Consider the following 23153-nt stretch of genomic DNA (forward strand, 5'->3'; position numbering starts at 1 on the left):
AGTGACGCCCATGGTGTTGTGATGTATGTTTCCGTGTACATCCCATGTATTGCATGATTTTGTTTTGGGAAATAAACGTTGCATTTATGCCTCTGCTATAGCCCAATATGAGCAGCCAGGACACACTTTAATTAAAGAATTCCCTTAACCTAATGTGTATGAGTTTACTATGAATTTAGTTTAGTCATTTCCTGTTTTGTTGAAATGCATACTTTACGTTTATACAATAAAAAAAAGCCGATTTAGCCTGTATATGAAGAGACATTATTGCTTGCTTGATATAATCCACATACTTAAAGCTGGCATTAAGATGAGTGAGACTCTCTCTCTCTCTCTCATTTTGATTGAAGACTCAAGGTGAAATATGTGGTTTGAAAGAACAAAATACATACACTACCAACTTAGTTTCCCCCCCCCTGCAATCCAATAAATACATCTTAAATATATTCCCTAATAATTAATAAGTGCAACACAATTATTATAGTGGACTGTTGCCACAAATGTAGCCCTGATTTTGATAAATCAAAAAGCCTCTTACACCATTTTAATTATACAATTCATTTAAGAGTAATAACTGAGCACACAAGTGAAATATAGAAACACTTTATTCCCAGAAGATGTAGCAGTGAGTTATATTCAGACATAGAAAGGCCAATTTTAACCAACTTCAGTACAACAGTATGATGTACAACAAGAGCTCACCCATTAACATCCTGTAAACCCACACACAGAAACAATATGATTGTTAATGTCCCCCCAAAGCTATGGACAGCTCTAGTACACAGACGACAGAACACATATTGCTTGAGGGAGGCGCAGCTCAATTTAGGACATCAAAGGTAACAAATGGGTGGAGTTTAATTACATTATTGGTACAAGATATCACCATTTCTTGTGAAGGGATGATGATGGAGGGACACAGGAAACACATCACCAAATAACTACTAACAGCTGGAATGGTGGGTGGATCAGAGAAGAGGAAAGATGCCTTGTTGCCCACACACACCTTCCCACTGCAGAACACACAGGAGTAGGTTCAGTTACAGTTTTGGTCGAGTTTTAAACATCTTCAGTCAGGGGCATCGGATTATTTTATCTTTGTGCATGTAGGTGGACTTCATGTCTTGGTGGTAGAAATATATACGGAGCAACAAAGCACATCTCTCTCACAGGAAAATACCACAGTTGAGAGTCAAACCTCTTTTGTTCATCATAAGAAAATACCAAAGTTGAAAATTTCAATACTTCACAAATCATACACATCAAATCATCTTCGTCATTTGTTAGAAGTTGGATTTTTCTGCCATTGAATTAACAGCTATTCAAGAAGGTGCTAGAGGAGTGGGAGGGAAGGACACAAATATTGCTTCTCCATTATGATGACAATACTGTGCGATTGTAAACATTAAAACCCAAATCGTATCATACTGTTTGATTATTTAGTGGTCATTTCTTCTGACATTTTAAGGAAGAATGCAGATTATCTTTAAAAAGGAACACTGTTGTAGATGTTTACAAAAGAAGTGAGAATGAAGAGAGGTTGTGTAATTGTCCCAAAAGATGAAAAACACAGATTTATATTGCTATGGAAAAGGATCTGTTATTTGAAAAAAATAGAAAAATGTGTTTCATCTCGGAGAATCATACCTTGTTCATTTTATCAATCAGCAGCCTTTATTCTAAAAATTGAACATACACACACATACAGTACACACACTCAAACATACTCACACATACTTAACATTTGCCCTCCGACCAACCTGGGCAATATCAGGATGGACGTATGGAAAAGCCATGCAGGGCAACAAATGCCGATTAAAATATTTTCCAGATACTTTTCCGCAGTTTTTAGTTGTGTATATGTTTTAAGTGCACCCAGACAGACTGCTCTGTGACGGAGTGCGGTTTTGTCCTGGCATGATTTCACAGCAACAATGCACTGCTAAAAATCAGTCAAGCAGGAAGTGATATCTCTGACCCCCCGCCTTCATCAGGAGAGGAGCACGGCGGCAGGCTGCTCTGGAGACACAGAGAACCGAAGACATCAAAATGGAGTGACAAGACACCCAGTGGGAGTGTTTAAATGCTTTTGTGGTCTAATGGGAGTTGGCATGGCTTGGAGTTCCTGTTCACAGGTACAGGGTCACCGGATTGAGAGGGATCAGGTAGTCAGGAGTCACTAAGGGTTCAAAGGTCAGAGCCAAGGTGCACGCTGATGCTAGGAGAGCGCTGCGTGTGGTTTGGCGCCGGACTCAAGTACCCCAGCCCATCCTCCTGCAGGCTGCATGAATAGCGGCCGACTTCAGAGGCGGTGTGGTTGCTGACGGGGGGGGCGTTGCCGACGGCCACCTGCTCGAAGGAGCGGGAGAAAACGGCGCTGGCGGTGCGGGTCAGGCTGGTGAGAGCTCCTGCCTTGGGCACCGATTGGCTGGAAGTGAGCGTCAGTCGCTTGAAGGACAGCTCTGCATTCTCGCTGTTGGCCCGGCCCGTTGTCAGAGAGCCTGCCTCCTTGTCCTTGCTGTTGCGCCCGCCCAGCCGACACTTCTTCATGGCCTTGGCTCCCAGATTCAACGTGGTGACACTGTTGCTAATAGTGATGGTGGGGGGGGTCATGTCCGGCCCCATCCCGCCTGGCCACACCCCTTCATCCACCTCCGAAATATCCATCAGCTCATCCGGGGAACCCAGATCCACTGCGTCTGTGAGACAGAAATGAACAGAAATGAAAACGGGAGCATGAAGAGGAAAAAACAACCATCTCATCTGTCATCCAGCCCAGCTGATCCAATCAAATCATTGAAATTAACGGTTTATAAAGAAAATTAATTGAATGCTTTGCTTGTGGGGCAAAGTATGTAGGGCTGCATGACAGAGGAGCTCCATCACTGTCCAGCAGGTGGCGCCTTCACACTGTGACAGTTAACAGGGACACCTCGCCACCAGGAAATGCAATTTCAGTATTTCAGCCCAGCACACAGGTTAGTTCAACCAGAAGCTTTGGCAGAGGAGTGCATGTTTTGTCCCAAAGACAGGAGAGGTCAGAGTCTGAGAGCACACGCCTAGGAAAGACCACAAGGGGAGAGTAGAGGAAGGAAAACAAAGACACAAATCCAAAACCCTAAGTGCAAGTGTTTTCACTTGAGACACTTGCTTCACTTCAAAAACACTAGCCAATAGCTGTGCTGTATATGCATCAAGAATGGCACTAACAAACATGTGGGTGGCCAACCACATGTATATGCAGAGATACACACCTTTAATCTGATGCTGTCACTGTAAAACGCTAGGCTGTGTACCTGCCTATCTGAGTATATGAGTACAATGTACAATCTGCTGCTGCAGGCAGAGCTCACAGAGCTAATATCTGGGCTTTGTGATTGAAGGTCATCAGTCCATTTGTTATGTATGTCCAGACTTCAGCCGTTTTATATTTACAGGAAGTGTGTCGTTTGTATGCATTGACAAATGTTGAATAAACTACTTTAAAGACCGGTGTTCATGCTGTGTTTAATCAACGTTCTGCTTGAAATAGGATCCAATTCATTTAGCTCAACATAAAAACATCCCCCATTGTGAAATTCAGCCAAGCACATTTCAGTAGTATGCATTCATATTAGGTTACAGATCTGTCATTCAATTAGGTAATTAATTAGATTTAAGAAAATCTCAGCAGGAGATCTTGGTGAGGAAGCATTAGCCACAAAGGAGAGAGTGAATGAATGAGTGACGTTGGAAGGACAGATGAGAGGAATAGTGCTATTAGGAGAAGGGAGGATGGTAGAACCCAGCGCAAAAAAGGTAAAAAGGGAAGTCATTGTGCAGATTTTTCAGACCACACCGCCACACACGGTTACCTAGGTTACCCCGGGAGCGGGGCATGGGGAAGGAGGGGCAGGACCTTAGTACTGGCTCCTCCCTGTGGAGGCCGTCCCAGAACCCTCATTCTCCACCATCCGCCTCACAGACTTCTGCCTCCTGACCTCCTGACCCCGCAGATCCAGGCTGACCTCGGAGGCTCCGCCCACCGGGTCGCAGTCGGGCGGGGCGCGGCCGTCAAGGCGTGGTCGCATGGATTCTCCGTTGGGCAATCGCTCGCCGCTCGTACCTGTTACACTGATATCGGGGATGGCTACGCCCCCCACTGCAGCATCACTTTCTACACTCGCCTCCTGGGACTCTGGTGGGGGGAGTATGGGGGGGGGTAGCACGACAACACGTAACAAAACGAACATATATAAACACAAACAGATGGGACAGAAAGACACGCGTCATGCACACGTACATGAAACACAGAAAGACAGCGGTCATGACCACAGTCACACAACACAAACAGAGGTAATAAATGTAATGGCAGAAAAATAAAAAGACAGAAATCATAGTGATCAGAACATAACACATGGTAAAAGTACATGCAATATAGAGATGAATATGAACACAGCTCTTGAATGGAATTGAATTTCATAGTGAGTCTCCGCTCCGCCCTTACACATTAATTAATATTTAATAGTGTTTTCCCTCCATCGTCTGCTCATAACAAAAGATTTACGCATAAACAGCCAGCTCTGATACGGGCAGCAATGGAAAAGGGTTGTTGATGAAACCTACTCATTAAACTGGCTGAAGGCTGTAATTTACATGCCTTATCTCTACCCTGGGAAAAGAAAGAAGCCCTCTCTTAAATTATAAATCAGTCTCAAAACGCAATCTTGTCCACATATCTGAACTACCCATATATATAGTTTTTGTTGTGGTAACAATTGTGATTAAGTCAGAACAACGGAATATGAAATGCTGCTTAGTACATTTTAGCCTTTTTCCCTTAGGTGTACAACTACAGATTATTCATTTGAAAACACAAAAAAGGGAATTTATCGCCAACTCATTGTTCACGACATCAGATAATTACCATTAGCTGAAATTAAATCACAACTGTGCATGGCTTATATACAATACTTAATTACTTATACACTACAACTCTCTTATACTGACAATTCATTACCTGCTCTGATTCCCTGCCTTTCTTTCTCCTATCTGTGAAAATTGGTTTGCAGATTAGACAGGAAGTGATAGCTTTGAATGATGATGAATCTAAAAAGAAGGTGGACAGCAGTAGCTAGTGAGCCGAGTGCTCTACAGGCTCAGACACTGATGAGGACAACAACAACAACACTTATGTACACAGTGACTGTAGGACATGAAATGGTAGTGGGTGAACAATGAAGAGTTATAAACCTCTTGCCCTCTCCTTTGGTGTGGATTTGTTCTTAAATCACTCAACTGTTTTCTTTTCTATAAAGTGATTATAACATTTGATGATTTTAAAAAGTGTGTGTGAGAGCTCTTCTCTGTACTCTCACACAGCATCTCAATTAGCCTTTTTGTCATACCGTGTCTCTTCCAGCGGTGTCCCCTGATAGAGAGGGAGGTGACAGCATTTCGGGAGATCCTGGAGGAGGTGGGCGTGATCTCCACCTGGATACTGCGTGCCCCCTCCTTGTTGTTGCTTTTAAGTGCAGCGCCGTGCAGTGACGACTTGATGGCATTGCCCACCTGATGGCAAAAAGAGAAACACAAACATTGCTGCTTCAGAGGAGGCCAGACTTTTCCTGGAGGATTTCCCCGTGGCCATCTGCCAGAGAGGAACTGGCACACAGAGTACAGCAGCTGGCACAACGTGTTTTTATCAAATGTTACCTGGTAATCCTGTTGATTTAGTGTCTCCATGCTACTAAAGGTCAACTTATTGTCTGTCGTGATACTTCTAACCACACACCACATGTGTGGAGCTGACGTCATAACCCAAATTGACTTTTCAGTTTCAATTTCTTACCCCGTGGCATTCATGTGAAATGAGTTTACAGGGTTTCAAATATAGTCTTGTAATTGCTGATTACATTATTTGAAGGTCTTATTGGTTAGATTTGACAACGAATCAGTTTGTATTGGCCTCATGTACGATGGCTAAGTCCTTGGCAGCGGCCTGCAGGGTGGAATCTGACCTGTGGACTTTTGCCACAGGTCAGATTCCACCCACAGGCCGCTGCCTCTCTCCGTTTGCCCTTGCCTACCCTGTGCTATAATTAAAAAGGTAAAAGGTTATTTTGAAAACATTCTTACAATGCTTACTATTAAGGGTGTACTGCAATGTTTAGAAAAACATATTTCAGTCAGCTTGCGTCAGTGAAAACCTAAATATACTAAAAAACAAAGTACAGTACAGTCACTGGTATGGTAAACAATCCCTGTGAGAGCAGCATTACCAAGAAATAAGATGCTCTGAAATCAGCCTGAGGTTAAGATCATGTGACCAAACCAATAACATCTGATCAAATATCCAATTTCCACCAGATTAATGCAAAGGGATAAACCTTAAACCTCAGAAAAACAGAAAGGCTTTGTATTTCGCTGTATACAACCCCATTTAACAATTTCTATAATGATTTCTTCTGTTGGTGGAAGTTATCAAGTGGCACTTGATCATGTAACAGTTGAGTAGGAAACATTACACAGGGCTTTATAATCACCGTACAACATGTCTTTGTGTGCGAGGCTGAAACACATTGGTCTCATGAGGGGCACGTCACTGAGCTAAGCTAACGTAACAGCCACACCACGGCAACAAGTTAACGCACTGGACAAAATTCTAAATATGTAATCCTTCCACACTAGGGTGAGTGTGTTACTGCTGTACAACATATAGTTTCTTTACAGTCATCGCAATGTCAATTACCAGTACTAAATGTCCCTTCAACATGTTATTCACATAATTTTTTTTACTATAAGTGCCTTTTTTGTTTAATTTGTTCCATAAAATAATGTTTTGAATAATTTCCTTTTTACATTTTCTTTAATTAAAGGTAGGGTAGGTAAGAATGGAGAAACCAGCTCGAGTGCGCTAGAATTTGAAAGTACGCAGCCGAAGAAAATCTGCCCCTTCCTTCAGACTTCAATCCTTAAAAGAGCCCCTCCTCCAACACACACGAACGCGCACATGACCAATGAGGGCACGAGATAAGTAAGGCTGTAAGGCTGACAGGCAGGTAGGCCATCCAGTTATTTTACCCGGGCCGGCTCAGATGATTGGTCGTGCTTTTTACAGCGCCACGGCTTCCACAGATGACATTTTTTTAATGTATTTATTGTCAAAGCATTTAATGTATTCATTGCTATCTGGATGTTAAGTGTTTCTGAAGTGAATTACCTACCCCACCTTTAAGAAGCAATTTGTTGCATTTCAATTACTTTATTGCACGTTTTTCATCATATCAAACAGCCATACTGTGTTCATGGCATGAGTCTAAACTTTTTTTTTAATGAAAATTAATATGTATTTTATTAATATGAAAACCAAAGGTTTTGTGTTTTGATTGTTGCGGAGGAGCACACCTTGACTTGTGTAGTATTGCTGTGAGCTTACGTTCAACCCTGTACTCCCCGGGCCTCACAGATTATAGCTTAACGGAGCAGAGCGGAAAGCATGTAAATAATCTAGTGGGATTAGATTCTGCTTGCAGTCTCTGACACACACAGGAACCGACACAATACAGCATAGTGTGCTGTGCATGAGTCAAAACCACAGGCGGACATGTGCGTCGGAATCACATGCTCAGTCTCAGACAAAAGCACACACAAACACACACACACACACAAACACACACTCTAGAGGTCCATAACCACAGACACAGAAGGGAGGATGTGCAAGGAGAAGAAGAAAACCACAAGTGTACTCACCAACAGAGCTTCAGGCAGTAACTCTAGCTGGGCCCGATACAGAACGTCATCCAGTGCTTTGGATCCAAGGTCAACCTCCCCACTACACCTATACACAGGCACCACACATTAACAGTTTAAGATACAGATCAAAGGGTCCCTAGGTTATATTAAACCTCTAGTAGCTCAATGGAGAGTTTCTGAGTGGGTCCCTGTTTTGTTTATCGTGTGCCAATCGACTGCGCAAATTAAACACAGTCGTAGCAATGATGTCACAACATTTAAGAGCTCAACAGGCGGTGCAGCAATAAGAAGCAAAGGCAGGGAACAAGACTGCAAGCTTGTGAACATCAATGTGCTACCTATATCATTTTGTGATAAAGATGTCAAGACATTTAAAAAATGCAATACAGCAATGTAATATGTAGAAACACTGAAAATACAAAGTGAGCAGGCGCAATGATTGTCAGTCCAACTTCTGTTATCCAGGTTTTTGGAGCATAATTACAACAAATGAAATACTGTTATGACGACATATTAAATATTGTCATCCCTCCAGAGCGAACTTTTGAAGTTTAGTCCTTGCAGACCATTTACATGCACATAAACCTACAGGAAATGGAAAACCCAGAAAAATCATAATAGGACCTCTTTAAACTCTGAGTATTGGCAGCAGTGAGTCAGTGTTGTGTTCATCTGGCTGTTTGTGCAGGCATGTGTGTACACTCACAAGGCGTAGTGTATCCCTGTGATGAGCTGAACCAGGAACTCTGACGTGACTGTCAGACGCGTGCTAATGCCTTTGTAGCGCCGAAGCTGTTGCCGTGGGTAACCACATATACAAACCCTGGAGGATAAAAGATAAAAACACAAAAGGGGATCAGTGAAACAGGGGAGCTTAAATCAGGGACACCACCCCACTGAGCCACTTGGCTGCAGCTCCATTAAGGCAATTTGCTTCCCTGTAGTGAGCTGATGAGCAAATAATAGCTGGATATGAACACACACAGGCACACACACAGGTACACAGACACACACAGACTCTCTTTGACTTCCTACATTGCTGATTTGAGAGCAATCAATTTGCCAAAAAGAGTTAAAGTTAAAAATGATTTAATTGAAAACATTTTTTCTTTTCTATAGGTGTCACGCTGATAATGTAATATCAAGACAGTACTACACATGCCCACACTCATTCGAAACCAATACACACACCAACAGAGCATACATGATACATAATGAGTTAATAACGGTTTACGACATCAACAACAAGATTTAAAAGTGCTGAACAGGTATCATACAAGTTGCAACAAAGAGGATTAAGCTCAAACTGAGGTAACGCCTGCACATTTAAAAAGGGATAAGTGCAGTTATATTATATTGTCCACATTTGAGGAACAGCTGACACACAGAAAAGGGTCACAGGGAAACGAACGCTGATAACTTCTCTTTAGCTCGGTGCTTATTAGCGCAATGCTCAGCTAAAGTTGGAAGAGTATCAAAAACTCTGAGCTGGGATGTGTGTACAACGCAGCTATTTGCCTAATAGTGGTATCTTGGCTCTCTCCGGCAGCAAAGTCTATAAGAGGATCAGATAAGCTAGTGCTTGCAAAATAGCGTCCGTGTGTGTGTGTGTAGCCTTATTCAAGTAAACTTCACAAAAATGTTCACTATCAAGAAAATGACACATTGTATGAAATTAGAACGTGTATTTTAAGTGTCCTCAGGTACAAAGAGTGTGTCCGTGTGTGTGTGTGTGTGTGTATGTGTGTGTGTGTGTGTGTGTGTGTGTGTGTGTGTGTGTGTGTTACCTGGAGCTGAGCTGGCAGAGGGACTGGAGGGAGGTGGCGGTCATGTAGCTAAGAGCAGCGTTGTAGCACAGCAGCAGGAAGGTCAGCACCTCAAATCTGCATAATCAAAACAAAACCTTAAAATAGCCCGCCATCATTACATCATGACATATAACACAACATTTTTAATTTTTCAGATCAGAAATCCACAGACTCAGTTACGCTTCCATGCATGCAGTAGATAAAAAAAAAAGACATAACAAGATTTAATGATTTCAAAAGCAGTACACCACACTGGCACAACCAAAGATATCGTCTTTATATTTCATGATATTCCTTGTCAAAACGTGGCATCTTTATTACCCAGAGTGCAACTCAGCTGCCAGCAGTTCAGAGAAATGGGTGTGTTCTGCTACAGATTTCATAAGAGCCCATCTTTCTAAATCCACAGCTCCAGAATTTCTATCTTCAGTCCATCAATTTAAGTCAGGCAATTTTTCATTTTTTGCACAGCTGCCTCACAAAATACTTTTTCCCCCCCCCACATAGGAACTAATACTAACTCCCCAAAAGCTGTAAACAGATTCTGAAATGTGAAATCAATGAAGTTTCCCCTGGAGACTGGAGGAGAGATTGTTGGACTAAATTCCCATTAAAAGTCAAAATGATAGATTTGTGTCTCAACTCATCTTCCCTTTGACAGCATCCAAAACTGAATGTCTAGCCGGTTCCTCAATCCTATGTTTCTTGACTTGTGAATTAAGTTCACACCGTTAGTGAGAAACCGTTTTTTTCTCTGCAAAAAACAACCCCACCCCCCATCTCCATCCCCCTCGCCCACTGCCAAACATAAATCAAAACCCTTGAATAAATGGAAAACTTCACTAGTCATGACAGTTGTTCAAAGTGCAATTCACTCACGTTATAGAATAACGTTTGGACAGACTTATGCTCACAATAGAAGAAATAAATGTCTTGAAATAAAAAAGTAAAGAAACTTACATTTTAGGATTTAGTTGCTGAATTCCTAAGTGCTGCTTTGTGAGATTGTTCAACCTTCTGCATGGGCATTTCTATTTTTGTTGTTGTCTGGTGTTTGCTGCCAATTCTAAGCAGGCAGGCTGCAACCTGAAAAGCCCTTTTTAAAACATGCACAACCTCCCCCATGCTGACAGGTCACTACTCGACCAGCAGACTTTAAAATAAGAGCCCCCCCATCACCCCTCTCACCTGTTCTGTGCGGTGAAGTTCTCTCTCTGGAGGTGTGGCCCGCTGTACACCACCCTGCTCAGCCCGTGGTTGGCTAAAGCCCCTTCTGTGAGGGCAATGGAGCCAATGGCTGAAGGCTGGGGTTGGAAAGATGAAGAAAATATATCATTTTAAACTGCAAAAGGAAATTAAAATATGCGTGTGCATTTTAGCTTTTCTCACCTCATGGTACACTGAGGGTTTGGAGAGGGAAGGGACAGTAAAAGATAATATTTTACTTTGTCCATCCTTATCAACTATTTCCTGTGAAAGAGAAAGACAGGAAGACAATGAGAAAGTGTTCCTGTGGGCGAGAAATAACAGTAGCTTATTTTGTGTGTGCCCTAAACCTCTAAAGAGTGTGTGCTTGTCTCTTTAAGCACCCTCATCTGTTATGTGTGGGTGTTTGTGTATTTCCCAAATCAGTCTGCCAGTGTATGTGCGTTTTCTTATTTGTGTGTTTGTGAGTGAACACACACGCACACACCCTGGGGTTTTGGTGTCCCTGGTGTGCACGTTAATGTCAAATACATTAATGGGAGCCAACTGTGTTGAGTGACAGCTGACCTATTCTGCTATTCAGACAGGAAGTTAGAGGACACTGCACTTTGCTGATAGATAAAACATCAAGAGCTTAAATGGATGAAATAAGACTCATCACACTTAAATCATTTCTAGTGCTGGCATCTCTGTTTGTTTGGAAAGGACATTTGTTAGGTGCAATTCATCCCTAATCTGTAGTCACTGGGTTTCATTTCCTCTATTTCCAAACCATCTTTCCTGTCGCTCTCCATGCAGCAGAAAGTGCATAATGGAATCTTTCAAAACACATGACTCAGCTCCCAGAAATAGTTGAGCGGTTTAGCCCCCTACTTCTTGAACTGCATGATTACACCCACTTGCTAAGGATCCAGGAACTTTTCCTTACCTCTCCCTCATCACACTCAAATATATTGCTATTTAAAAGAGATACTCTACTGGTCATCAATAAACAGATCAGTTGTGTGTTTTGAAAACACCAGCTCCACCCTCTCCCCTACCAGGTTGTAAATGCCCAGCAGCAGGGCCTCGATGCAGCCGGACGTGTGGGGGTCTCTGGCTGCGCTGACGGACAGGAGGCTCCACAGGAGCTCTGGCAGAAACTGCAGTGTGAAGCGTTGCAGCTGCGGCTCTCCGCTCCGGTAAAACTCAAACAACTGGTGACACACTGGCTCCAGCAACTGGGGAGGAAGGCAAGCCAAAAAGAAAATCATGCCAAAAATAAGTATTAACTGCCACTGTGACTGTAATACATGTTGCATCTATGGTTTTTACAATATGTCAAGATTATGTGAAGAAATATGCAAATGACAGGTAAGTGGTAACATGAAACAAATGTATTGTTAATCGTTGTGTTAACTTTAGAGTGTGTGTTCATACATCGCTGTAGTTCTCTCGCATGACCTTGTAGAGTGCAGGGACCAAGGCACCTTTGTCTTTTAGTGATGCAGCATAATTGGACACAGCATTGTCAGGGAGGGTCTGAAAAACACACACACACACACACACTTAGCTGAAAGTTTGATACACTAACTGACTGATCCTTAAAATAAACACCCAGCATGACAAGTTAAAAAGAGAGGACTGAAAAAATGTTTTGATCAGTTTAAATGTGACACTTAACCGCTGATTTACAGCAAGTACACAAATATTATTCTTAATAAAAAAAATCTGCACAATATTATGGTTACAGGTGAATGAAACAGAAGTGATATCAAGAGGAGTTCAGCAATATAGAAATACATTCGGTTTGATATTTGAGAGCATCTAAACCCTGCATTGACAGACAGTGATATCTTCAGTCATATCAAAAGTTGCATTTAGAGATCATTTTCACTCAGAGAGGGAAACAGGTAGGTCCTCGTACGATTAAACAGGAAGTTCCCTTCTGCCCCTTTATCACCACATCTCACTGAGCTTTGGTAGCACTCAACATATTGCTGAGTGCTCATGTGCGAGGAGGAGAAAAAGCTATTTCCTTGGAGAAAAGCACTTCAGAGTAGGTTTTTTTAGATGTGTGGAAGAAATGTTGCCAATAATAAGCAGCATACCACACAAATAAGGGCTATGTGCTTTAAGTTGTTTTTCACACACACACACACACTGAAGCAGTACCTTATATTCTGACAGCCATTCCTCCACCACTCCTTGGTCCATCGCCAACATGTTCCCTCATCTGCAGTGGCGTCACCTCAACCTATGGGAAAAATGTATATTGTATAAAAACACACACTGCATGATTATTGACACACAGCAAATATTTTGTGCATTCGAAAGGGCATATACACACACACACACACAAGCATTCACGTCTTGCAACCAAGCTTCGATTATTTGGTATCCTGATAAAAATGTCGGTAAACAGTCAGTGCCAGTGCAGTTGTGAAAGTGCTGCAGGCATCAATTGAATTCTCCAAAGTGTCATAAGTCTGTCCTCCCCTCTCGCTCTCCCCTCTCTTCCCTCTCCAGACACACACCTCTGCAGTACCAGCCTATTCTAAACTTGATCAAATCGAAAAAAATCACCCACACATAGGAACCTTGCTGGCTTCACTGGTGAATTACTGTACAAATAAAAGTGGCACAGCTGAATTTAGAAGCGTGTTCAACTGGCTGTACATCTCCATTTCTTAAAACAGACAGACAAAAAAAGCTTTAGCTAAAATGTACTCATGGTGAAATAAACACCTCCCTCCATCTCTCCCCACCCCCTTGTTATTTTTGGGAGGCCTTACCATCCATCACAGCACTTACACTGTCTGCATTTTAACTCCTCTCTTTCATCTTTTAGCCACTCACCTTGTTTGCCTGTAGCGTTGCTATTAAACCTCGCTATTATTTCTCCTTTTCCTTATGTTCTTGCTGTCAAAGTGATTTAAATTCTTCATCTGTGCGTTGAAAGAAAGCGTTTGCTGCTGCCTATGAGACACTGCTGTGCTGCAGCAGACGAGAGTACGGAGAAGCGAATAATAGCTACAGCAACAGAAAGAAATATGTAAGACGGGGAATTTATACCAAGATGTCAAAAACATCCACAACAATGTAGGCATGACGACGACTCAAGAGTAGTTTTTCTTTTGTGGCTGTTCAAGTCAGACACAGATAATGCCATCAATATGTATTCACATTTAAAACGCTCAATCTGGCTGTTGAAAAAAATGCAACAGCTGTATAGACTTAACTCAGATCAAACAATAAATCAATCTATGAAATAAAAGAGAGGTGCTGATTGGTATACGAGATAATTAGTAGTTGGAGTCCTGGTCTTTCTATGTCTCTAGGTAACCTTGACTATCTGCATTGTGATCGCCATCGTAAGACGTCTGCTTTCGGCTGAGGAAGGAGGACACCGTCTGCATCTCTGATGGATGATCTGTTTTCCATCAGCACTATGTTTTCACGTGTCTGCGATCGGTCGTGACTGTGCTCTGAAAGTGTAAGCACAAGGCTAAATTGGCCGTGGAATGCAGAAACAAAGTCCATGTTTGGTATGTCTGGTAACAAAATCGGAGAAAGGAAAGCAGTAGGAAGAAGTCCTTCTATGTGCATATTGGTTATGCAGAAACATGTGGTCCAATTTGAGCTGAAGGTGGCTTAGTTCCACCTTTTTAATATTCTTCCACTTCCAACACTTCACTTAATGTATGACAGACACAATCTCCTCTTCAAAAGCAATAACCCTTCTAAAAGAAAATATAATGAACCCTGTTCTGAAGGTGATTTCAAAGCAATAGACCAGCGTACAGATTCAGGAGATTACACAGGACTGATTTTCAATCACCATGTTTATCATCAAAAAGCCTGCATGCAATGCGTGCCTGAACAAAAAATAGACAAATGTGTTCACAGTTCCTCTCTTCCTTTCTGCTCCCTGCTTTTCTCTCTCTGTCCCTCTGTTTATACTCCCACACAGCAACAGTACTCCCTCCATGTCTTTTCCATTCTGTAATCTGTCTTTGACACATCCAAATGCTTGATTCTGTATTATTCTGGTTACAGTCTCTCTATGGCAGCCAGGTGTCTATTTATGGACTGTACCAATGTCAGAAATGACAGGGGGGGGAGGGAAGCGAGTGACTCGTGAAATGGGGAAGGATTATAAAGCAGAATAGCCTCCATTTAGAGAAATTAGTCCTTTCTGTTGTTCTATTGTTCCGTGCCGGTGAAGAGAAGGAGGACAGGGATATCTAAAGCCAGCATGTGGTTTTAATGGCAGGCTCACTGAGTGACAAAATAAAGGCTGTGATTAGAGCGCAGATGAGGTAAGAGGAATGGCTCTCCTCCTACAAAGTCACTTTAACTCAGTTAAGTGTGTCCACCCTGACACCTGGGGCATGCCATCTGTACTTAAATCAGCAGAGGAATACCTAAATGTGGTATTTGTGCCTCCTACTTCAGCAGCCAGCTAAGAATCAACTGCACAAAGCAGCAGCGGAAGAGCGAGGTAACGAGATGTGGCTATGTCAGTGTATTGAAACTTTGAAAACTAAATAAAGTTGATCAAGTACACCTTACAAGGGAATAGTTAAATTGGCTGAACATTAAAAAAGATTCGGTGCCAACTAAAGTAAGACTGTAACTAACACTTGTTTCCAATTGCTACATTTTTTAAATAACATAAACATTTAGCCAAATTGATCATAAATGAGTTGAATGGGGATGTTATTCATTAACTGTTCAATTGACAATAAGAATTTTGACAGATTAATGAATAAATCAGTTAAACAGTTAAGACAACATTGACTGCAGCTAGGCTTGCATGTTTTTTTTATAATTATTATTAGTCAATTTATTGAACATGTTAGAAACAAAACAAACAATAATTATAATTATAACAAAGAGAAGCAAAATAAAAAAACGTTCAAGGTATAAAAAAATTAATTCTCAAATAGTTTCTGTCATGTTCAAAAGGGGCAAGAAGAAGCTTAAAAAACGTTTCTGGTCCTACGCCCTCTAACGTACATTCTCCATGAAAATCAAAGTTTAGGTCATCTGCATCCGTGATATTTGATTCATTGTTTTTAACAAATCTTTTTATGTGAATCTGTCCTTACACAACTTTTTATCAATAACATAAAAAACGAATAAATCCTATCACATCCTCCCCACCTTAAATGTAACTGTTCACCTCTTAAATGCAGATGATTCACCTTGAAACTTCTTTCAAACCACAACAGACAGGGTTGAACTAAATAAAGGACAACATGCCCTTTTCAAGGCTCTATTGACATCCTGCACGCAGGCACAAGCAACTGATGGAGGGAAGTAGCAAACTAATTGGCCTGAGAGGACACCATGAAGCTAATCATGGTATTAGGCAGATGATTGTCTCCCTTCTTGGTCTTGCTAACTGTTAGCCGCCATCTCCAAGTCATTATGGACTCACAGGTCGTGACAGAAATCAATATGAGCCAACGAGAGCACATTTCAAAAGGAAGCAGCAGGTGTTAAGCTTCTCCTGGGCAGCAGAAAAACACACCAGCGTTGAGGATAAGTGGCTAAGTGGTAACAAACCAATAAAGTGATGAAAAAGTAGATGGAGGAGAGGAACAGAAAGGCAGTGCAGTCGGATAAAAGGAGCACAGATCAATGGCTAAATGAATAGAGGTAAAGATGGAAGTAAAGAGAGATGTATCAACCCAAGGGATGGATAACTCACAGGGAAAGAGACAGAGGGGTCAATAACATGAGGAGAGTTCATTAGGTTTTAATCTGTGTTTCCCAAGTATAAGGGAGATAAGGGAATACACTGAGATCCAAACAGGCTCAAGATATGGATCTAACCAATGTGATTAGAAGCCTAGCAGTGGCTTACTGCATTTCTCCACCAAATGCAAAGCTCTGATTTAGACCAACTACTTACCAAAGAGTGAGAATGTACATCATACATTGCACAATTGTGTATTAGCAAGTGTGTTTATTCAGTGTCTGGTTCCACAAAAACCTGTTCCTGTGAGCTAGCTGTAGTTGACAGCTCGTTCCTTCTGAATTTACACCCACGCCTCTGTCCTCAACTCTCACACACACAAACACACACACTGGCAGTCTAAATGAGATTATTTCTGACTCCTCCTTCCAAAGACTTATTCCAACACAAACAGGTTTCCTTTGAGTTTACATTCCTAACCCTAGTTGTAAGTGGGCTTGCTCGTCTTGACAGAGTGTCTGTAAAACACCTGAGGCAAACACCCCGTACACATATGAATTAACACAAAAACTATAAGTTATCGGCATTATAAAACCCCAGCGGTATCTTCCAGAGCTCAATATAATCAAGTGAGAACATACCTGTCTGGGAAAGCTGGTGCAGAACTCCGAGATTCAAGCGAGAATGAATGAGGGGACACCCACACACACATACACACACCCCTCCCTGCTGATTACCTCACTTCCCATTACACATATGCTTTGGAAGCTTCTCAGGAAGTAAGGGGACCAATAAGAGTGAAGGCTTGAATAGAGGAAATAAAGGAAGCAGAGAGAGAGACTAAGTGGGTGGTTTTAAGAGTGACAGAGCCGCCCCAGCTGCTTTTTCCTGTGGTACAGGGTGCAAACCACACAAACTAATGGGTAGCCTGTTTATGACGATGACACCTAAATGACTAAGCCTTCAACGAATTAAAGCTACAGAAAGAGGAACAGAAACATAGATCAAATTATCTGAAAGTATCCATAACTACATTATGTATCATCAGACACACCCAAACCACTTATAACGTGTTTGAGTGCACAAACAATGTCTAAACCAGGAACTAGAGCAACTAGACTCCGCCCAAATGTTACAAACTAGGTCAGTAACTGTCAACAAGCTGGACCAGTGACTCCTAGCTTGTTTTCACTTGAATGGAAGCAAAAGCTGTGAAGACACTATTTTGAGGAGCTGTTGGGGGTCAATTTAAAAGGTGGTGGCTGCAGGGTTAAATAACCGTGGTCATAAAGAGCAGTGCCTTTAACAAGCCCAGAGTTCAACGCTTCACCTGAACTCATCCGGCCACGTTGAGAGCTTTCACCACCGTTTTTTGTACTCCTAGGACTGTGGAAGTTTGTTTTGACCTCTCCATTTGATTCATATCACATCTTTGTCAATTATGTCTGACTGTTGTAATCTGTTGTTTATTTTGACTATTTTAGCATGCGGATAACCCTGTTGCATCATCGCTTTGCCACCAGGTTGCGTATAGATTAAAAGAAGGGGGGCAGTTCTGCTTTCTTGTTTTCTCATCTTTTACACACAGTTGTTATTGCTGAGGATGACAGAGATACAACAAGGAGGAATCCTCTTAAAGCTTCCTATACGCTACTTTCTCCGATGTATCTTTATCCTTCCTCTCCCTCTTTCAATTCCCTGTCTTCTTGTGGCAAGTGTGCCTGAAGAGACCAATGACGATCTTCATCACTGATTTTCCAACTTTAACGCTAGCTTTTATCACCTTTGGTCCCAGCTCTTTTCCCCACAGTTGTAAAACTCTCTCATAATCTATTCATGTTCAGCCCATGGAGTTCACATTTAAATACTACTTATGATTAAGATGATTTGCTTGATTTCCAATGGATCTAAAAGTATGCTACATCTACATTTGGTATCTATGCCTGCTAAATATTGTCAGGATATTTCATGAAACCGCAGGCATGGATGACTCTAGCTGTGATGCTGGTTGACAACAGAGCCTGGGCTATCTTTCTGCTCTATGACCAGCTGGGTCTAACTGTCAGAAAGCATTAGGAGGTCTAAGACACCAGCAGCAACTGAATACCACATAATAACAAGCCTGTGCATGCTTTTAACGCGTGCACGGACACACATTCACATCCTAATGACACCACTTTAACAGTGCACAAATACCCACTCAACAAACCCGTGTTTATTGCTTAAGGACAAACCTCTCTTGACAAGGAAAACACACTGAAACATGCATGGAACATACAGCTATGGAAAGAAAAGTCTCTATATTAGGATTTAAACAGTATCTTATTATTTAGACAATATCTGTACACAACACCAGAAAAGCAGCCCTCGTTTGTGAAGGCCACAGATTGTAATTTTTCAACTTTTGAGACCAAGTTCAGTAGTCAAGGACATCTTTTCATGGCTCTAGGCTCTGCGGCAAAGTCCCCATTGTACAGGAGGAAACCCCTAACTGGCTGAATGAAAAGAGGAAAGACACCATCACATGATCACTATTATAAAAATCCTACAATGAATCATCTAACATTCCAGTGGTGTCTGTGCCCCTGCCACACACACAGTGGAATCATCTGAGGAAATATCCTAACTAGGTCCTGATAGACCACACACACACATAGAGCTGTTAATGAAGTCAGGTACAAAGTCTGCCTGTGACTACTGTAACAACACAGGTGCAATGAAAAGCACGTTAGCTAAACACACTGGAACACCTTCCAACCATGACTGTTTATTCATTTCATGTTATCTAGCTAATTTAAATAGTAAGAATAGTTTGTTCCCAGGCACTGCTAACCAGCTAGTTACAAACCAGCTACAAAGAAAACTGGGACCACGACTTGCGTTTAAACAACGTGAAATACTGTCTAAAGGCTCTGGTAGCTCAATGGCCAACATCAGCGTTTCCCCACGAATGATTCAGTCTATTTGTTCACCGATATCAGGCAGAGACTGTACATTAATCCTCCGCGGTCACACTCTCTCTGTCTCGGCTCGCTGAATGACTTCGAGCTGTCACCACGGTTGCTTGTAGATTAGCTAGTTAGCTAGCTCGGCTAAGGCGCGACACCAAGTAAACTGTGGAAGTTACTGTTTACTTACGGGCATGCTATCTTGTCAATTTCCTGGTGTCGCTGTCCTCTGTCGTTCCAACAAGACAAGTAAAAGGATATCACTTCGCTACTCAATAAATCTCCTCAATAATTCATCAACATCAGCTCCTTCCATCTTCATTACTTTCTCCACTCAGACTACCTTAGACTAGGAGACTCGGTCTCCACGGAGTGACAGACGTCTAAACCAATGGGTGAGTGGTATATGATCCAGTCGCCACAACCCCCAAATGCAGCATCCAATCAAATTAGACTCTAGGAGGCATGTTAATAATTTCCACCACCGAGGTAGGTTGTCGCTGTCAGTCACTGCTCTTTGACAGCAATTATCTTCCACTGATGCTTTTATTGATCACCAAAAAAGTTATTTATTGACATGTTTTACTATAGAATTATTGTAAGAACAAATCATTATACCGAATCATATACATTGCAGCTGAGAAATGATTAGTCAATACATGTATTCAATTAGTTTAATTAAAATATATTATTTAGATTTAAACTGTAAACATAATTTGTAACATTTAAAAAAGCATTGCATCGAACAAACATGGAATCAAAGTCATTATGGTCATACTTATATTTGTTTTTAATAAACACATATAATTATGTTTTTATTACATTTTAACTTCCAAACTTTCTCAGAAATGAGCAAACCATCCTGCACACATTTCATGAAAAATAAACCTGTAAAGATTATGGCAAAAGCACGACTCTAAAAATGTCTCTGACGGATAAATAATGCATGACCACTTGACAATGACCTCTAGAACAATGGATTTTCCAAAATTAATTATCAAGATGGCATATGACCCTGTGTTTTCATGCAAATAACAGATGGAAAGCTGGGTTTTAATCAGTTTATAAATACATGGGCTTTTTTGGATAATAATCAGGAAATCTGCCTCATGTCCTATTGCCATTGCATCTGTGGGGCACTCTGTGCTGTCCTTTGTACATTATAGAAGAGATGTATAATCCTGTATGCAAGTCACACTCACAATTATCCTGTTTTAGAAAAGCCAAAGAACAATCTCTCCTTGCCGCCCCAAATGTTGCAAATTCAAGTGTCTAATCAGGTAAAAAAGTCTACAAAGTGTGTAATATAGGTTTTTTATTGGTATTGGAATATTGGGAATTTACATTCATGTAGTGCATTTTAGAGAAACAAAATAATTGGAGGAATATAAATTGAGGTGCAACCTTTAGAAATGTAAAGTGATTCTGCAATGCCACCTAATGTTAGTGGGTAAGATTACACCCTGCAAGGAAAATAATGTAAGTCATTCTACAGACATCATCATTTAAATATAAAAATAAGTCTCCAAAACCAGAGACTGTTTATACAAAAGTTATAAAACATTTAAAAAAAGATATCATTGTAAAACTCTGTGTACTGATAATAAAGGTGATGCAAGATGCTGCAAAGCAAAGACTTTGATTATTTAAATGCATGCTGTTCTGTGTGTGCCTTATTGTATTAAATCCTGTAAATGTTGTGTAAATGGTGGATTTAAAGTGGACATCTAAAAAGAAACATTAAAGATAAGCCCCTGCTATCTGTGCAGCCTCAGTGAAGACCTCCCCGGCCCGTTGTCTGTATCCTAGTGCAAACTCCTTCGCCCTCCTCACTTCTTTCAGGTTCTCCTCCAGGTTCTCACTCAGCCTGCCATGCTCCTGGTAAGTTGCTGCAGCCCCCTTCACTTGTTCAGCCATTTGATCCTTGCTACGGAGCAGCCAGCCAATCAACTCTTGAAGTGTGGTGCCCTTTGAGATGGTGGCTTTGGCACTCGCCGAAATGCCCTTCACTTCATTCTGAGCAAATTGCAAATGTGGAGGCAGTGGTTCTTCATCACTTTCATCCACACGAACCACATTTAGGGAAAATTCGTATCCCTTTATCTGAAGTGAGACCCTGTACTTGGCCTCTGGAAGTGGAGAGTAATGGAGATTAAAATACAGAAAGCAAGAAAACCGAAGCAAGGGAAATCTGCCATCAAGTTTCCTCCACTTGCAGGGAGTGTGTCACTTACCGTGCTCATCTCTGATCATCCCCACACATTCGGTTAAAGCCAGGGTATCATTGTGGTTACAGCTGTAGCTCTGGCGCAGGTTTCTGATATTTCGGACCATGGCCTCATATCGCTCGTGCTGTTCATTGAAAGTCTCTGCCATGTCAGAAAACCTCTGGTCCAACTCTGGCACACACACTCGCCTCATCACCAGCCTGCCAATCCGCTTTACGGTCTGTGCATCTGGAGGGAAAAGAGTGTCACACATCAGGCACAGACACACAGAAAAGAACACATGTGGTTCCAGTTCACTTATAGTTTTATGCATTGGAAGTGTAAAGGTCTGAAAGAAATGTACCACTGTGTGCTGACCGGCTCTGCCTGGCTGATCCAGCTTCATTCAGGTCCGATGGTCCAGGGTGCAGGAGAGGCTGTCTCTAAAATATAAAGCAGAGTCGCTTTCTTTACATAACATTTATTTTACTGGCACTTTTTAGAAAGACACACAAAGCACTAATAAGGCTGGACACTTGTAATGACTTTGTTATCAACTCAATGCACCAACCAATGTTTTGGAGGAAAACAAATATATATATAAAAATGTGTTTCCTACTTTATTAATCATTGAGACATTATTATACATTCAAGTTCTATTGTATAAAGGGATGGGACAATATCAATTTATGTGTGAAAAAAAATCTAAATAATAGTGGCAAATGTATTTTATTGGGACAATAATGAATGTCTTCACGATTTTAAAATATACCTTTATTATTATTATTATTATTATTATGAGAGAAAGAACAGGCTAACACTTGTTGTTGTTTATTACATTGTATTTGTGCAGGGAGACATGCATGATTTACGATTACATTATTTAAGATTGGTTGCTTTTGAAAATGAGTCTTCTAGTCTTGTGATACACCATGAAAATACTTTAACATGGAATATCCAATGACAATTATATACAATACATTATTATTTAAAGCATAACATCTTTATAAAGGGAGTAGTCCCCATCATTTTAACATTAAAAGTAGTAATAGTTCAAACTATTAATCTCACAACAGCAAAACAATGATCAAGTGAATCGTTTGAACTCGAATAGGAGGCATTAACATTTACATAAAAGTCAATAAACACGAACCTCGTCGGCGGAGTCTCCACTTGAGAAGCAACAGCAGAGAAAACGGAGCATTTTCCTGCAGCTCTGGGGTCTCTCAATTTGATTTCAGGTCAGTAATTTCTGACAATGCATTTGGAGTCTGCACATACCAACTGACGCCAACGTCACGCGACTCTATAAAACTTTTCTTCCTGGTTATGATTAGTGGAGAAGTGCACAGATATGAGCATGTCAGACAGGTGCACCTACAGGTGAGCTGTAGCGAGATCAACAACACAACTCTGCTGTTGTTGCTATTGGCTGTTTTAGATCCTTGGATATCTAAAATGTGTCTTTCCAAGGGCTTGAATAGCTCTGAGTATTTTTGTTGTGAAAACCCAACAATGCCCGCTAAAATAAAATAAAATATATTTTAATTGATGAACAAATCAG

General features: G+C 41.2%; 2 protein-coding genes across 4 annotated transcripts; both read right to left on the minus strand.

Moving 5' to 3' along the window:
• Positions 1-587: 587 nt before the first annotated feature.
• On the minus strand, positions 588-19744 carry fam126a (family with sequence similarity 126 member A). Of its 3 annotated transcripts, none has more exons than XM_034124664.1 (12): positions 19573-19744; positions 12903-12984; positions 12168-12269; positions 11789-11968; positions 10932-11012; positions 10731-10846; positions 9522-9617; positions 8441-8557; positions 7732-7819; positions 5388-5550; positions 3855-4177; positions 2418-2699 (listed from the first exon to the last, which is right to left on the minus strand). In XM_034124664.1, exons 2-11 carry the CDS (start codon positions 12951-12953, stop codon positions 3900-3902), a joined length of 1272 nt encoding a protein of 423 aa, XP_033980555.1. In that variant the 5' UTR covers positions 12954-12984; positions 19573-19744; the 3' UTR covers positions 2418-2699; positions 3855-3899. The 3 variants fall into 3 exon arrangements, with proteins under 3 accessions (XP_033980558.1, XP_033980555.1, XP_033980557.1); XM_034124666.1 differs by lacking the exon at positions 19573-19744 and adding an exon at positions 17076-17221; XM_034124667.1 differs by lacking the exon at positions 3855-4177 and having other exon boundaries at positions 588-2699.
• Positions 19745-20680: 936 nt separating this feature from the next.
• On the minus strand, positions 20681-22913 carry si:ch73-345f18.3. The gene is made up of 4 exons (XM_034124281.1): positions 22743-22913; positions 21954-22032; positions 21617-21838; positions 20681-21511 (listed from the first exon to the last, which is right to left on the minus strand). The coding sequence occupies exons 1-4, from the start codon at positions 22791-22793 to the stop codon at positions 21123-21125; spliced, it is 741 nt and encodes a 246-aa protein (XP_033980172.1). The 5' UTR covers positions 22794-22913; the 3' UTR covers positions 20681-21122.
• Between the last annotated feature and the right edge of the window lie 240 nt (positions 22914-23153).

This window comes from Trematomus bernacchii, unplaced genomic scaffold (genome assembly GCF_902827165.1).
Source record: "Trematomus bernacchii unplaced genomic scaffold, fTreBer1.1, whole genome shotgun sequence".
Lineage (NCBI taxonomy): Eukaryota > Metazoa > Chordata > Actinopteri > Perciformes > Nototheniidae > Trematomus > Trematomus bernacchii.